Consider the following 15,674-nt stretch of genomic DNA (forward strand, 5'->3'; position numbering starts at 1 on the left):
TTAAACACAGATAATTCCATTTATTTGTTGAGAAAGTAACAAATAAATAATGGTAGGGTTATATTACAATTACTTTAACTATCAAATTTGACTTAAGTAGGTAATAAATATAGCAAAACACAACAACGATTAATTAACAGTTTAGATAAAAAGTTGATAGGTAGGTACTTATAGCTAAGAAACAGTTATAAAATATTGCACGTAACACAGCGTTAATTTACATACACAATATACGTATAAATAACACATCCGTATAGTTTAAAAAATCATAGGTAGGTTAACATAAAAATGGCAAGTTTAAAAAGGGCGTATAAAAATTTTAAAATGCATTATTAATTATAAAATACTGACGAGTCAATCGAGTGGAATAGGTAATAAAATAGGCCTACGTATATTCGTAAAACATAAACACAACTAAATTAAAACAAACAAAAAAAATGCAATCATCCCATACGTATATTAATTATATCTAGCTACCTGAGCACCCATACATATATAAAAAGTTTACAACCTTTGTTTCAAAACACCCATAATTTCCTTCAATAATTTTTCATTCCTTTCCGAAGCACTTTCAACAGTATCCAATTTCATCTTGTATTCTCTCAACTGTTCGGTATACTCCTTGATCAACTCGGTGAAATTAAGAGCCTCGTTTTGTTTCCTATACTTCTCCAAAACCTTATTAGTATCCTTAATTATATTAGGATCGATTCTCCAATCAGCACATCTCACGAAACAAGCATCATCGTCGCGATACTTGGTAATCGCATCAGACATCACCATAGTATTTCCTTCATTAGGTCTAACACGTACTTGATCATCAGCTAACGTATGAGGAAACAAATTAATCCGTTTGTAGAACATTTTTACATGCCTTTCTCGCCTACGAGTGACCTGTTTCAGCGGAGCACAGCAACAACAACAAGCAAGCTTATCGGTAAAACTAAGACATGGGAACGGATCACTGACAGCTATTTTCTCCACATACGAGATTAATTTCACTCTGGAAACAATTCCGACTAATTCAGCATCCGCTCGAATAGCCTGAGTGTCGCTGACAGCCAACCCATTGAGCAGATTAAACAAAACAATAGCGACGAGAAAAACGAATAAAATAAATAGCAGATGACTGGTGCTTATTTTCTCTCCAAATGGTATAGAACCGGCGTCAAATTCACCGGTCAGCATGATAACTGATTTAAAAACCGACATGGCTGGGTTACGGAAAAATATATCGTCTTCGCCCGCTCTATCGTTAAACAAAATATAGAAACTGAAAGCAAAGGCTAAAATCAGAATCGAATACCAAGCGAGGAATTTCAAAAAGTTCAACGAAACTGTTTTAAACATTTCTATATTGGTGGATAGTAAAGGATGTCTGCCGATTAACAAAATCAACTCCATCCAAGAAGCCAGAATAGCGATAGCTGCCAGCTGAGGTCGTTCGTCCAAATCAGTCTGACATACCAGTACAGCTCCACTTATACAGATCAAACCCATCTCCAGCCAGTTCTCGGGTGATTTTACATAAGGCCAGGGTGAGATAATGAACTGGAAAAATTCTCTCAGAAATAAAACTCCGCATAACATCAGAGTAATATACCACAGCAAAGTATCATTCACAGGAACGTACGGATTAGAACCATCACCGGCAGCAGCAACAGGTGCTGTAGCATTAGACGTAGAATTTCTAGTATTAGAGAAACCGTAAGTGTACAGAATATACGAAGTAAGAGATATCCAGAAAGTTAAATAGAAAACTAAATTAATAAAAAAATATTTTCTAATAGTATACCATTTTAAATTCAAGAAACTGGTCAATACAGGGTGTGTGAGAAGTCGTCTCAATTCGGGAATACTATTCATCACTAGTAAGGGTTCGGTTTCAGAAATAATATCGTATATCTCCTTCTCGTCGATTTCCGAATCGTGCTTTTCGTAATAAGACTGCTTTCTCGGTGGAGCGAGGATTTTATAATTGTAAATAATCTCGTACGATTGCTCCCTGGCTGCTTTATCGTTCGTAGAAATGCAACGATCGAGGTATTCCTCCAGTACTTTGGGATCAATCCATTCTAAAGCCATTGTACCGTTATTATTTTTATGCCCTACGTAAGCACCCGCCTCTAAAAGTGCTCTTACGGTGTCATCGTCGTTCAACTGGGCTGCATAATGTAAGGCTGTACTGCCTGAGTCATCTCGAAAATTCAAATCTAGTTGTTCTAATTGTTCGCGAGAAGCTTCCTTTAGTATATTTTCCAGACATTTACGATAATTACAATCTGCGGAGTTACTTTGAAGATTTTTATCGGTATTGTACATGCCATTCATCACAGCATGTAACGCTGTTGTACCTCCAGCTGGGTACAATGTCGTTTCTGAGTTTTGTATCAACCTCAAAACAATATCATGATAGCCTCTTTCGGCGGCAAGTATAAGAGGAGGTTTGCCATTATGAGGGCAGCATCCATTAGGATCTACTCCGATATTGAGGAGAGTATCCGTAACTTCGCCCATGCCATGAGCGCAGGCAAATTGTAAGTACGTATACGTACCGTCGTTATCATTCAAACAGTGTTTGTTTACTTTGGCAAGTCGAAGGAATGATCTTACATCGCGATTGCGCAAGAATATGAACATACTTTGATTTAAGCCTTTTTCTGGTCCCATCGTGTGCATATCCATTTTAAACTCCGGATACTTTTCTTCAATTATTTCGCGACAAGAACGATCACGAAAATCTTTCACCTCGTCTAAATCTACATCTGGTGTTGCTAGAAGTACACGAATAGCTTCTTTGCTTCCTTCAGTCAATGCCAGATGCAACGGTGTTTGATGTTTACGATTCACAGCATTTATATCGATATTCGGATGTTTCAATAGAATTTCTATAAAATTAACCTTATTGAGTTTCGCAGCGATGTGTAGAACTGTATTCCCGAACTTATCCAGAGCATTAATATTACATTTTAGACACTTTACCAACGCGTCGAGTGTTTCGGTATCTGATTTTTCCACAGCTACTTGTAAAGGATACTTATCAAACACACTGTTGGGAGCATTCACATCAGCACCATATTGAATGAGAACATCGACGAATTTACGATTACCTCTCGATCGACAAGCGATATCCAACAAAGTACCATTTTCCGGCTCTTCGTAGAAATAATTCACATCAACACTGCCTAAATTATTCTTCAAAACTTCGACGAACTTTTCAACGTTTCCGGATAACAGTAAATTGAGCAATTTGACTTGCGGCGAAGGCGAGCACAAACTATCACTGCGTTCGAAACTGTTTAATAATTCAAAATCCTTGGACATGGTCACGCGCACCTGCCGAAGATAAAAAAAAGTTCTTTTTATAAACTTACATACTCGCAACACTTATGACAAAGCTCGCCAAAAGAAAAACCCGCTACGTGCGGTGTTTCAACCGGAATTTATATGCGACTCATTACGAACATTAAAACAAGGTCGTGTTCGAATGAGATCACTGGTGAAATACACACATACATTACATACCTACTCGGTTAATTAAATGGCTAACTCACCTCGAAGCTGCGAAGTTGTAATTCAACAATTTAAACGATTCGAAAAATCGCATCAGTCCATTTACGTACGTGAAAATATACTGATTGGTAACTATACAGAGAGATAAATTGATGGAATGTTTGAAGTAAAAAAATGATCGAAACACCTACGTGTATATCACATCATGCCAGACATCGCACAACATGCAGTGTAGCTTCCACATTTTCATTGAAGATTATAGAGTTGAATGAAAACATTAGTAATTTTGACTGCTGCGAAATAAGCAACACCTACGCGAAACAGTACTCGGTACATAGTTGTTGTACATGTACTTATTTATAGAGAATGCATACACGGGTGTAAGTGTAATTTATTGAACAATAACATTCATGCGTAGATAACACACAGCGCAACAAGTGTTGCCAGGAAGTAGGAAGCAAAATATTTTTATGGTATTAATAATCCTCACGTTGAACTTTTTCCTACAAATTCTTCAATATTTCACAAAATAAGTAGGCTATTTACTGTCCAATCGACCTGAAATTTTGCTCACTGAAGAACCACGTTTCTCACACCCCAGAACCAAATTTTCAGCCACCGAAGTTAATTTTTAGATTTTTGGCGAATTTTTGAAAATTGCAGAAATAGATTTATAACGAGTCGAGGAGCAATTTGAACGTTATTATCTTGCTCAGCCACCTCAAAATTAATCTAAAAAAGTTACGAAAAATACAAACTTACTATAAAAAAAAGTTGGACCAATATTGAGCCTCAAAATGAGCGATTCCAAGTAGAAGGGGGCACTATGGTGTAAATTTGATACCGAAAATGAATTCGCCGTGCCAAGAAACCCCTCTGGTCGAAGTTTTCACTCGATTCCGGGACGAATTTGAGGACGTTTTCCTTCGAAAAATGTGCCCCTCGTATTTACGGCGAACTGGTTATGCAATTTTATTTACACGCGAACTCACGAAGTAGGTATCCTTGATACAGGAAATATGCGGTAGGTGATCATCTAATGAGGTTGAATCTTTGTTTTTTTCCATTTTTGATAGCAATGGCTGAAATTTGGCATACACGCCCGGGTAAGGGGGTGACTTGGATGTGCCTACTAGGGGTTTCCGTTTTTAAATCCCTTCCCATTCCTTTTCAGCTGGGTCATTCGATGTCAACTCGACAAAAAAATGCGATTTTGAAAGTCGTGTCTTTCGATTTCGCTCATTTTTTTATACAATAATCCGCAATCAGTTTGGTCTCAACCCCTTCAAGGAGTGGGAGGGGAGAGGCTTCCATTATTTTCACATTGCCTCGAGGTACTTACCTACTCAACTTCAGCAGCGCATTCCTCCAAAGCTACCATACTTGATCGAAACTAATTTTACAGTTCAAAAGGGCATTCCATTCTGAACTTTTTAAGCGTTTTGAAATTTGCAAAAATTGAAAGTTTAACTTTCAAATTGAAAGTTCAAATTTCAAAACGGCGCTGTGAGTAGGAGCTACTATTTGAAATTCTGAAAAAATGTCCATATATGTACCTTTTGATGCTTTTCCGAAATATTCAATGTTCGAGAGGGGATCTTTTGATAGTAAAGGAGCACCTCCTCCCCCAAATTCGGGAAAAACTTTCAAAAAAAATCTGGGGCATGTGATACATCGAATTCTATGTTTTTTATATCGCTGAACACGAATATGCCGTCAGATTATTGATTGGACCCCATCCAAGGCCCAGCATCTCCCCAAATAGGGTAAAAGTTCAAAAGTTCATGCGACACATGAAATAGTACGTTTTTGGTGACGCTGAACACGAATATATGACGTCAGATTTTTGATTGAACCTCCATTCACGACCTTCAACAATTTTTTTTTTTTGACTTTTACCCATTGGGGGAGGTTCTGGGAGCCATGGGTAAGGGCAATTTGAAAAACTAAGCCTATATTCGCGTTCAGTGATATCAAAAACATACAATTCGATGTATTACATGCCCCAGTTTTTTTGTGAAAGTTATTCCCAAATTTGGGGGAGGGGGTGCTCCCTCTCCATTAAAAGATCCCATCTTGAACATTGAATATTTCGAAAAAGCATCAAAAGGTACGTCTATGGAAATTTTTTCAGAATTTTAAATGGTATCTCCCATCTCACAGCACCGCTTTGAAATTTGAACTTTCAATTTGAAAGTTCAACTTATTGAAAGTTCAACTTTCAACTTTCGAAAATTTCAAAATGCTTGAAAAGTTCAGAATGCAATGCCCTTTTGAACTGTGAAATCAGTTTTGATCAAAGTATGGTAGCTGTGAAGAATTTGATTTTTCCTGTAACTTTCAAAATTAAGCTTTTTTGGGCCAAATTCTGAGATTTTACTCTCAGAAAAAACGCCAAAATCACGTTTTCACGATTTTAACGGAGTAAAATCTCAGAATTTGGCCCAAAAAAGCCTAATTTTGCCTAATTTTGAAAGTTACGGGAAAAATCAAGTGAAAAATCATCGAGCACTTGCCAGTGTGGTTCAAATGTAAATTCTTCAATTTATTTGAAAAAATGTGCTTAAACACCTTTTTTAGGGGTGCCCAAAGTGGGGGGCTCTAAAAAAAAGGTTCAGAATTACGAATATACAAGGAGCTTAATCAAACTTTTTCATCAAGATAATTGAATATGTATATACCTCAAAACGTTACGTTTGGCGCAAATCGTTGGTTTCTAGTTTTTCAGGGGTTCCCAAAATTTCGAAATTGCGAAAAAATGGAAAACTGGATTTTTGAGTATCAGCGGAAAATTTTATTGAGCTCAAAATTTGGTAGGATGAAGGTCTTTCGGATACTAATAAACTGTGAAGAACTTTTTAGGGGGGCTCAAAGGGGTAGGTTCAAAATGATGGTTCCAAAATTTTCCAAAAATCAAACCCCCCCATTTCTGCCCCCGAAGGTCGAAAATAGGAAAATCACCTCGCATAACGTTTATCGAGTTCAAACAGATATTTTACCTTTAAAAAGGTTTTGAAAATATGTAATACTCAGTGGTTCCTAAAATTCTTTTTGTAATCACAACTTTGGGAACCCCTGGAGCCCAAAAAAATGGTCATTTTGGGTTAACCAACCACCGATTCGTATTTCGGACATTTATTACAACATTTTTAGAGTGATTAAGTGAAAAACTAGGCGGGGCCAAAAAATGGCCTTATCGGGACTCCTCCTTTCAATTTTATCGAAAATTTCATGTCGGGATATAATTTGGGTCCCATTATCGTGCTCAGCAACCTGCAATTAGGTAGTCTGAAAACGATATAAAACAATGAACTTTTTAAAAACAATTTTTCTGGCCCAATTTTCATTCAAAAAACGGGCAATTTTCACAAAAAAAGGAGCACCAAAGTGAAAATTTGGCACCGGAAATTAATTTGCCGTCTCAAATCCCCCCCTCCCCTCCTCCTTAGAGAAATTTTCTCCTCGATTCATACTAAAATTCAAGGTTTTTGTATTTTTCGAAAAAAAAATGCACATCGTATTTACGGCAAACTGGTTATGCAATTTTATTAACACCAAATGTGGCTTTGATTAATAAATGTTAATGAATTGCTGGTAGGGGAGGGAGGGGTTGTTTTTTTCCATTTTAGATGATTTTTGACTAATTTGAGATCACTGAGTCGCTGAATCCAGCATCAGTTTTTTAAACTGGTCGCTCCTTCGTTGAAAAATTTCAATTTTTGAATGAAAAAATCTAATTTTTGTTATTAAAAATATTGACCTATTCGTAATTTATTTTGTGAAAAAAATCGTCTGTTCTCAATGACGGAGCAGCCGGTGCTCCAGATAGACACAGGATTCGGATTTGGTGACCTTGAATTAGTTAAAAAAAACACCTTTTACTCGAATTTTTTGAATTTAAAAAAAATACAAAAAATGAGAGCTTAAAAGTTATGTTTATGCAATATGCATTTTTTTCGAAAAACAATTTTGTCTGGAAACGAGTTGAGATTTGAGCTGGCGAATTTACCGAGACGGAAAATTCATTTCCGATGTCAGATTCTCGCCACATAGGTACTTACCCTTTTTGGATTATTGGAGATTGAGCCCATTTTTTTTTTTAAAAAAAGAATTTTTTCTGACTAATTCAAAATAAAGTTGCTGAGCATGATAATGTCATCCAAGTTGTGTGTGGACTCATCGTTTACAAAGAAAATTCAGATTTTTCGAGCAGAGTTGAATTTTTTCAATTAAAGGAGCCACCAGTACGAAAAATTGATGCCTGATTCGACTAGAACAATCCCGATTTACTCAGAAATTACCTTTTAAAATGAGAAGAAGACCTAATCAAAAAATAACTAACATAATTATACCTAGTGGATTGCGAATAAGTACTTCGTGTTAATAAAATTGCATAACCAGTTTGCCGTGAATACAAGGGGCATATTTTTCGAAGGAAGACTTCCAAAATTCGATCCGGAATTAAGTTGAAATGTTGACCAGGGGGCTTTCTAGAGACAGCGAATTCATTTTCGGTATAAAATTTCTATCATAATGTTTCCTTCTTACTAGAAATCGTAAATTTTGAGGCTGAAAACTGATCGATTTTTTTTCAAATTTTGCATTCTTCGTGATATTTTCTGTTTTATATTTGGTCTCTCAGTAGGACGCAGTTGAATTAATTTTTAACCACTTTCAGACTGTATTTTCAACTAGGTAGGTATGTATTTACTCGTAATAAAATAAGACTACCTACCTAACGATTCTTTCAAGAAACTAACAATTTAGTTTTCATAAAATATTCAGTGATTGTCTTAAACAGTTAAAAGGTACCTATGTACTTACATAGAAATGATGACAGGAAGTAAAATGAACTAAAATTCAGTGGGTACTTTATAAAATGTCGATAATGACCTTTGACTTAGAACGCAGGTTTTTTTCTGTCCATTTTTCTCAGTTTAAGATGAAATTTTTCAACTTTTTTTATCCAACGACAAAGTTTCAAATTTTCATTTTCTTCGTCTTCCTAAAAAAAAAAACAACTTCAAAACTTTGTTTAGATGGGACCTCATTACTCGTATTTTCAGACTTTGAGATCAATTGCTTTCAAATGCCAATTTTTGAATCATTACTGTCCATTCCGAAAAATTGAGAATTTAGCCTTTTTATCAAATACCGTATCATAGGTTTGTATATTTGAGAAAAAAATATTTTCAAAATACGAATTCACTCGAAAAAAAATCTGAAAATTTTAAACATATGCATCTGAGGATCAATAGGACTCTAAAAGTGGGCTTGGATTTTGATGGAAGTAGGAGGGTGAACGAATGTCAAATAGGTACCACCTTTTTTGGAACTGGATTCATTTTTCCAAAAAATTTGGCTAAGAGCTGAACATTAATAGTCCGGCATATGACAATATGAGTAATTGCACCGCCCCCCCTGATCCCCCGGGATAACATTTTTCTTAAAGGGGACATCCTAAGGAACATTTTAATGCAAAGTTGCCAAAAAAAAAGTTGGCCTTACTTACAAAATGGCGGCCATTTTGATTTTCAGGTAAGCCGAAATCGCAGACTTTGCGTATTAACATAGGACTTGCAAGAACTTTTTCAAACTTTACAAAGGTAGATCGAAAGATCATGCAAAAATTTATCACTTGTCCAAATTTCAAGTGCTAAAGTGCGTTTTTCGATTTTTGGTGAATTTTTGAAAATCGAATTTAGGCCAAAAATGAGGGAAAAAATCAAAATTCTACCAAATTGACCAAGAAAGCTGAAATTTGGGATATATCCTATTTTCGACATGCCAAATCGATTGGAAACAGTTTCAACCCGTTTTGAGCAGTTCTGGAGCCTCCAGCAGATTTTTGAAACTCGAAATTCCCACAAAATTCCATCAAATTGGAGTTGTAAAGCTAAAATTCATTCTAAAAACTAATTTCAATACGCTACGAAGTACTGCAGGTGAATTTCAAGTTGTTTTGGAGCCTCCAGCGACTTTTTGAAAATTCCTGAAGCCTCCAGCAGATTTTTGAAACTTTGAATTTTCACAAAATTTCATCAAATAGAGATGGAAAGCTGACATTTACTCTACACTCCAATTTTAACACCCTCTGAAAACGACTTCTGGTGGATTTCAAGCCATTTTAGAGCCTCCAGCGACTTTTTTGAAAATTACTGGAGCCTCCAGTAGATTTTTGAAACTTGAAATTTCCCCAACATTAATCTATCAAATGGAGTTGGCAAGCTGAAATTTACTTCGCAGACTACATGGTGGTTTCAAATGGTTTTAAAGCTTCCAGCTACTTTTAGGAAATTTCAATTTTCCAAAAAAACGTCATACAACCTTTCAAAAAGTTGCTGGAGGCTTTAAAACGACTTGAAATCCACCAGCAGTCAACTTCGTAGCGTATTGAAATTAGTTTGCAGAATGAATTTGGACTCTCCATCTTGGTTTGATAACATTTTGGGGAAATTTCAAGTTTCAAAAATCTACTGGAGGCTCCAGTAATTTTCAAAAAAGTCGCTGGAGGCTCTAAAATGACTTGAAATCCACCAGAAGTCGTTTTCAGAGGGTGTTAAAATTGGAGTGTAGAGTAAATGTCAGCTTTCCATCTCTATTTTGATGAAATTTTGTGAAAATTTAAAGTTTCAAAAATCTGCTGGAGACTTCAGGAATTTTCAAAAAGTCGCTGGAGGCTCCAAAACAACTTGAAATTCACCTGCAGTACTTCGTAGCGTATTGAAATTAGTTTTTAGAATGAATTTTAGCTTTACAACTCCAATTTGATGGAATTTTGTGGAAATTTCGAATTTCAAAAATCTGATGGAGGCCAGAACTGCTCAAAACGGGTTGAAACCGTTTCCAATCGTTTTGGCATGTCGAAAATAGGATATATCCAAAATTTCAGCTTTCTTGGTCAATTTGGTAAAATTTTGATTTTTTCCCTCATTTTTGGCCTAAATTCGATTTTCAAAAATTCACCAAAAATCGAAAAACGCACTTTAGCACTTGAAATTTGGACAGATGATAAATTTTTGCATGATCTTTCGATCTACCTTTGTAAAGTTTGAAAAAGTTCTTGCAAGTCCTATGTTAATACGCAAAATCTGCGACTTCGGCTGACCTGAAAATCAAAATGGCCGCCATTTTGTAAGTAAGGCCAACTTTTTTTTTGGCAACTTTGCATTAAAATGTTTCTTAGGATGTCCCCTTTAAGAAAAATGTTGTCCCGGATGATCGGCGGGGGGGGGGGGTGCAATTACTCCTATTGTCATATGCCGGACTATAACTGGAGCAAAAAAAATCACATTTTTTTTTGTTGAAAATTTCCTCTTTTTGAGGTCTTTTTTCTTTTCTCCAGGCGCTACTCTGGAGTTGAAAAATTTTTTGAGTGAATTTCATAATAAATTAAAGGTCTTCGTTTTTTGTGTTGCGGCTTTTTTGGCAACACTGCGACCTTTGATTTTCAAATTCAATGGCAGTTCGGTCGTAGGACTCGTAGGACTCGTAGGTAGTCGTTTGTGTCAATTGTTGACTGAAATTTGAATTTTTTCTCGAATGTATAATTTTTTATTATCCCTGAATTTGATCAAAATCCTATACCTAATATTTTTTCACGATGCCAGTGATGGAAAACTGAAAAAATTTAAACCGCGAACCTACAGGGATGAACAATAAACATTCACCAAGTTGGTAAGTTGAAACTTGAAACTGGCTTCGCGCATAGGTATCCGGTTGACCTTTCTTTATCTTCAGATTTTCTGTTGGGATTTGAATTTCAAATGTATCAAATCTGCGGCGCTTGGCGCTTCCGTAATCCGCAGGTGTTATTTATTTCGACAATTTTTGAACAAATTATGTTGTTAAGTGTTATAATAATATAGAATCTTGAGCTTATTTATACTTGTGATCACATTACGTTATACTTACCTATCTTAATATCTTTATTTAGTTAGGCCTATAACGAACAAATGAAGGTAAACTATTTACTCAACTTTCGTACCGTTATTCTATTTTATGTCTGAGCTCTTTTTTTTATACATCGATAATTATTTTTTGAATTATTTTAACAGAATCCAACCATGACAGAAAAAGGAGTCAGTTTAGTATACGAATACGATGATCTAATTCGATGCTACGAAGTATTGTTAGAAAACAACTTAATCAAAGAATTTCTCAAGTGAGTTGATATCTCGGCCTACTCGAAATTTCAAATTCCTCGCTAAATTATCATTAAATTATAACATTGCTACGTTTGTTTTCTTCCTATTTAGCTACACGAAACACCAAGAAACACTGCGATTAAAAACCATCGAAAGTTCCAACGAATGCAAACGTCTAAAAATCTGCCTAGATGCGGCCCACAAAGACATCACAACATTAAATTCCAAGCTAACAGCGGCTCGCAAATGGTTAGATTCCGAACGATTGCAACGTAAACAAGTCGAAAGCGAACGTGATTCTTTGGCTAATACATTAGAAGAGCTACGTCGCTTATTATTAAACGACCAGCGTCATAAAATACCCGACGAAACGAGGGAGAAAATATCATCGATTAGTAGATCGATTCAAAACTCTCTGAGTACTTATCGAACACCGTATTACGATCGTTTAAACACCATTAACGAATTCGATTCATCTTCCGTTTCGGAAGTTAGTATTTCAAGATCGGAAGATGATCTCGATGACACGATTCCTCGCACGAATCGTAAACATAGGCCTTCGTATTTGGACGAAGAACCCGTCACTTTGAAAAAAAAGAAATCCGCTGTGTTTCCCATCACTCCCACCGCTCCTAGAGCCGAATCACTCGAGTCTTTGGAATCCGATCCGAGGGAAGAAGTTAAGGAAAATTTACGTACTCCGTTTCTCAATCGGTTGAATTCCAGAGCTCATAATTTCTTCAGCGTTAACTCCTACTTGAGTGCTGAGAGCTGTTTAGGTTGCGAGAAACCAATTCGACGATTTAAAGGGTTCTTGAAGTGTAACGATTGTAATGCTGTGGCACATCAGGAATGCCGCGATAAAGTACCATTACCTTGTGTACCGATGGGCACTCCGACTAAGCCAGGAGTTCTTAGAACGATCGCTGATTGTGCTCCATCTGTACCTCCGATGGTACCAGCTATCGTTATTCATTGTGTAAATGAAGTCGAACAGAGGGGTTTGAGCGAAGTTGGAATTTACAGGTATTTTTATTTTCGATTTATAATCCCTTCGGTATGTTTCAATTTTCAGAGAATTAATAAGCTTATTTATTCTTTTCAGAATACCCGGTAATGCTAAAGAAGTACAACAACTCAGAGAGAAATTTTCTAAAAGCAAAGGAGCTCCGAGCTTAGTCAAAGAAGACATCAACGCTGTATGCTGTTGCCTAAAAGATTTTCTAAATCATCTCGACGATAAACTGATCCCAAAATCAAAATGGGAAAATTTCGCCGAAGCTATTTCCACCCCAGACGAAGCTACTAAAATCAACAAACTATATCAAGCTCTTTCCACTCTTCCTCAAGCCAACCGGGATACGCTGGCTTTTCTAATTCTGCATTTACAACGAGTAGCTTGCTCGACCGAATGTAAAATGCCTATATCGAATTTGGCTAATGTGTTTGCTCCCACAATAGTAGGTCGTCCCGATTTAGATTACGAAAAGCCAGAACTCGCCTTTACCCAGAATCAAATCAGCATCACAGTAATGGAACAGTTGCTCCAGTTGCCAGCTGAATATTGGAGGAATTTCATCAAAGAACCGCCTCCTGGGGTGTTTAAGACACCATCAACATTACGTAATACTCCTTCTACGGAGAGTTTGATGAGGAAAACATCGCGTAAATTTTTACATACTCCGCGTAGTGGTAAGAAATTCTTCGGTACGCCGCCTAGTATTAGAAATCATGACAAATAAAAGTGTAGGCTTATAAAGTACATTTATAAATGTATTATGAGAAGGATAATCATTTTATTTATAAGGATATTTATCACGTTCAGTTTGATACTGGAATTTTATTTTTTATTTATTCTGTTTCTCTCTAGATTTTCTATCTCACGAGTAATTTTCTACTTACAATTTTTTTAAATCTCGATTTTAATTTATTATTAATTTATTAACATTGTATAGATCTGGAATCTAATCTCAAAATACAGTATTCAAGTATTTTAATCTATATTCGGTTTCCTTTTCTGTTCGATTTCTTTTCAAGGGAAGCAGTTCAATTGGTACAAACAATTTTGAATTAGATAAAAGGGAATCGAAAAAAAAACTCAAAATATACCACCAGCCAAAATTTCAGCTGTTACAGTTCATTTTTCGATTTTTGGTGAATTTTTGAAAATTCAATGGGCCAAACATGGAGAAAAAAAATCAAAATTTCAACGAATTGACCTAGAAAGCTGAAGTTTGGTTTATATGCCTTCAATTGGTGGCGGTTTTAAACCGTTCTGGAGCCTCCAGCACGTTTTAGAATTCTCCATCTTCATTTTCACTCTACTAAAAGCGTTTTATTGATAACTGAAAAAGCCTGAAATTCGTTAGAGGCTCCAGAATGGTTCGAAGCAACCATCAATCGACCGGAGGGGGGGTGGTAGGGGGTTAAAAATAGAGTTTGAACCAAATTTCAGTTCTTTTTAGTTCACGTGTTGGTAAACGATTTTTTTCATTTTTTTTTTCGAAAATAATCACCGGAAACATTTTTGATTTGAACCAGCACAGAAAAATTTTGAAAATATGTCCTTAAATCGATCGAAAGGATCCTAATGATGATAAATCCGAGTTAATGAGTGCTGAATTTTATTTTCACCATACTTACAGCGCGCGTTAAAAAAAAAACTGGAAAATTCTAAAATCTGCTGGAGCCTCTGGAACGGTTCGAAACCATCACCAATCGATTCAAGAACTCAAAATTAGTATTTAGGTAAACCAAATTTCAGCTTCGTAGGTTGATTTGCTGAAATTTTGATTTTTTTTTACTTTTTGCCCTTTGAATTTTTGAAAAATCGCCAATTGGCCGCTGGTGTATTTTGGGGTCTTCTTTATTGATTCCTTTTTTGACAGGTTCAAAAATTTGTGTGCCTGTTGGGATACCTACTTATATCTTGCCAGTGTAACGTGATTTTGATTAGAATTTAGTAAGCATGATTTCTGAGACAAGATAAATGTATGTAGGTAAATTTGTTGCCTTTCAAATTTACAATTCGTTTTTTTGAATCATTCTAAGATCTAAAAGGTTATAATCGAATTATTTGTGTAGAACAAACCTTTTTTTATAAATAATTAGAAACTTGATCAAGAAATCAATTTTTCAAAGCACCAAAAAATTACCTTCTAAAAGAATTTCACACACAAAATTTAATGTACAAATTTTCTCAAATAATTTTTTATTTTGGTAATCATTTTTGATAATATTTAATCAAAATAGGCATAATTATATCATATTTTTTCATGCAAGTGATTTTTTAAAAAAATGAAAAAAAATATATACCTATTATATATATTAAATTTTTTTTTGTTTCAACATTTTTAAAGGTAGGTAACTAAAGAAAGTCCTAATCAAAAATGTCTCGAAATCCAAGTGTAAAATTACAGATAGTAAGAGATTATTTTAGAACTCATCATCATAATCCCATCTCCCAACAGATTAAAGTCGGGGGAGACCTCAAAATGAAAAATTTCTCCAGAACACGTGAAAATGGATTTAAACTATTAGAAATGGAGTTTCGGCGTATTTTTTGACTTATTAAGTCAAGGAGTTTCATCTCTCAAAAATTCGAAAAATGAAAATTTTCTATTCACAGAGAAATTTTTGAAATTAGCATAAATACAAGATTTGGGCCAAATCAGATTTTTAGGCATGAAAAATCGATTGAGGTGATTTTCTGAAACAATTTCACAATGGACGGTTTTTTTAAACGAAAATAAAGATAAAATTACTTACCTACTTCTCGAGTGAAAATTTGTCGAAAAATTTGTTTCAAGGAATAAGAAAAAAATTATAATTTTGGGTACTTACTACTTAATGTTTTACTTTCAATTTTCATTTTCATGTGTGAGGGGGGGGGTCGAGCCATAATGGAGCTTTCAAGACGATTTTCGATTTCTCCTTAATTTTAAAATTTCTCCATAAAACCTGAAAATCAATTTCGAGTGCGTTTTTTTTATCAAATTGAAAAAAAATCGAGCA

General features: G+C 35.4%; 2 protein-coding genes across 2 annotated transcripts; one reads left to right on the plus strand and one right to left on the minus strand.

The window, feature by feature from the left end:
- LOC135839352 (transient receptor potential cation channel protein painless-like) lies at positions 1 to 3,890 on the minus strand. The gene is made up of 2 exons (XM_065355343.1): positions 3,555 to 3,890; positions 1 to 3,336 (listed from the first exon to the last, which is right to left on the minus strand). Exon 2 carries the CDS (start codon positions 3,322 to 3,324, stop codon positions 505 to 507), a length of 2,820 nt encoding a protein of 939 aa, XP_065211415.1. The 5' UTR covers positions 3,325 to 3,336; positions 3,555 to 3,890; the 3' UTR covers positions 1 to 504.
- Positions 3,891 to 11,261: 7,371 nt separating this feature from the next.
- On the plus strand, positions 11,262 to 14,307 carry LOC135838799 (rac GTPase-activating protein 1-like). Its single transcript, XM_065354560.1, has 4 exons — positions 11,262 to 11,474; positions 11,571 to 11,677; positions 11,772 to 12,686; positions 12,766 to 14,307. The coding sequence occupies exons 1-4, from the start codon at positions 11,469 to 11,471 to the stop codon at positions 13,400 to 13,402; spliced, it is 1,665 nt and encodes a 554-aa protein (XP_065210632.1). The 5' UTR covers positions 11,262 to 11,468; the 3' UTR covers positions 13,403 to 14,307.
- Positions 14,308 to 15,674: the final 1,367 nt, after the last annotated feature.

This window comes from Planococcus citri, chromosome 3 (genome assembly GCF_950023065.1).
Source record: "Planococcus citri chromosome 3, ihPlaCitr1.1, whole genome shotgun sequence".
Taxonomy (NCBI): domain Eukaryota; kingdom Metazoa; phylum Arthropoda; class Insecta; order Hemiptera; family Pseudococcidae; genus Planococcus; species Planococcus citri.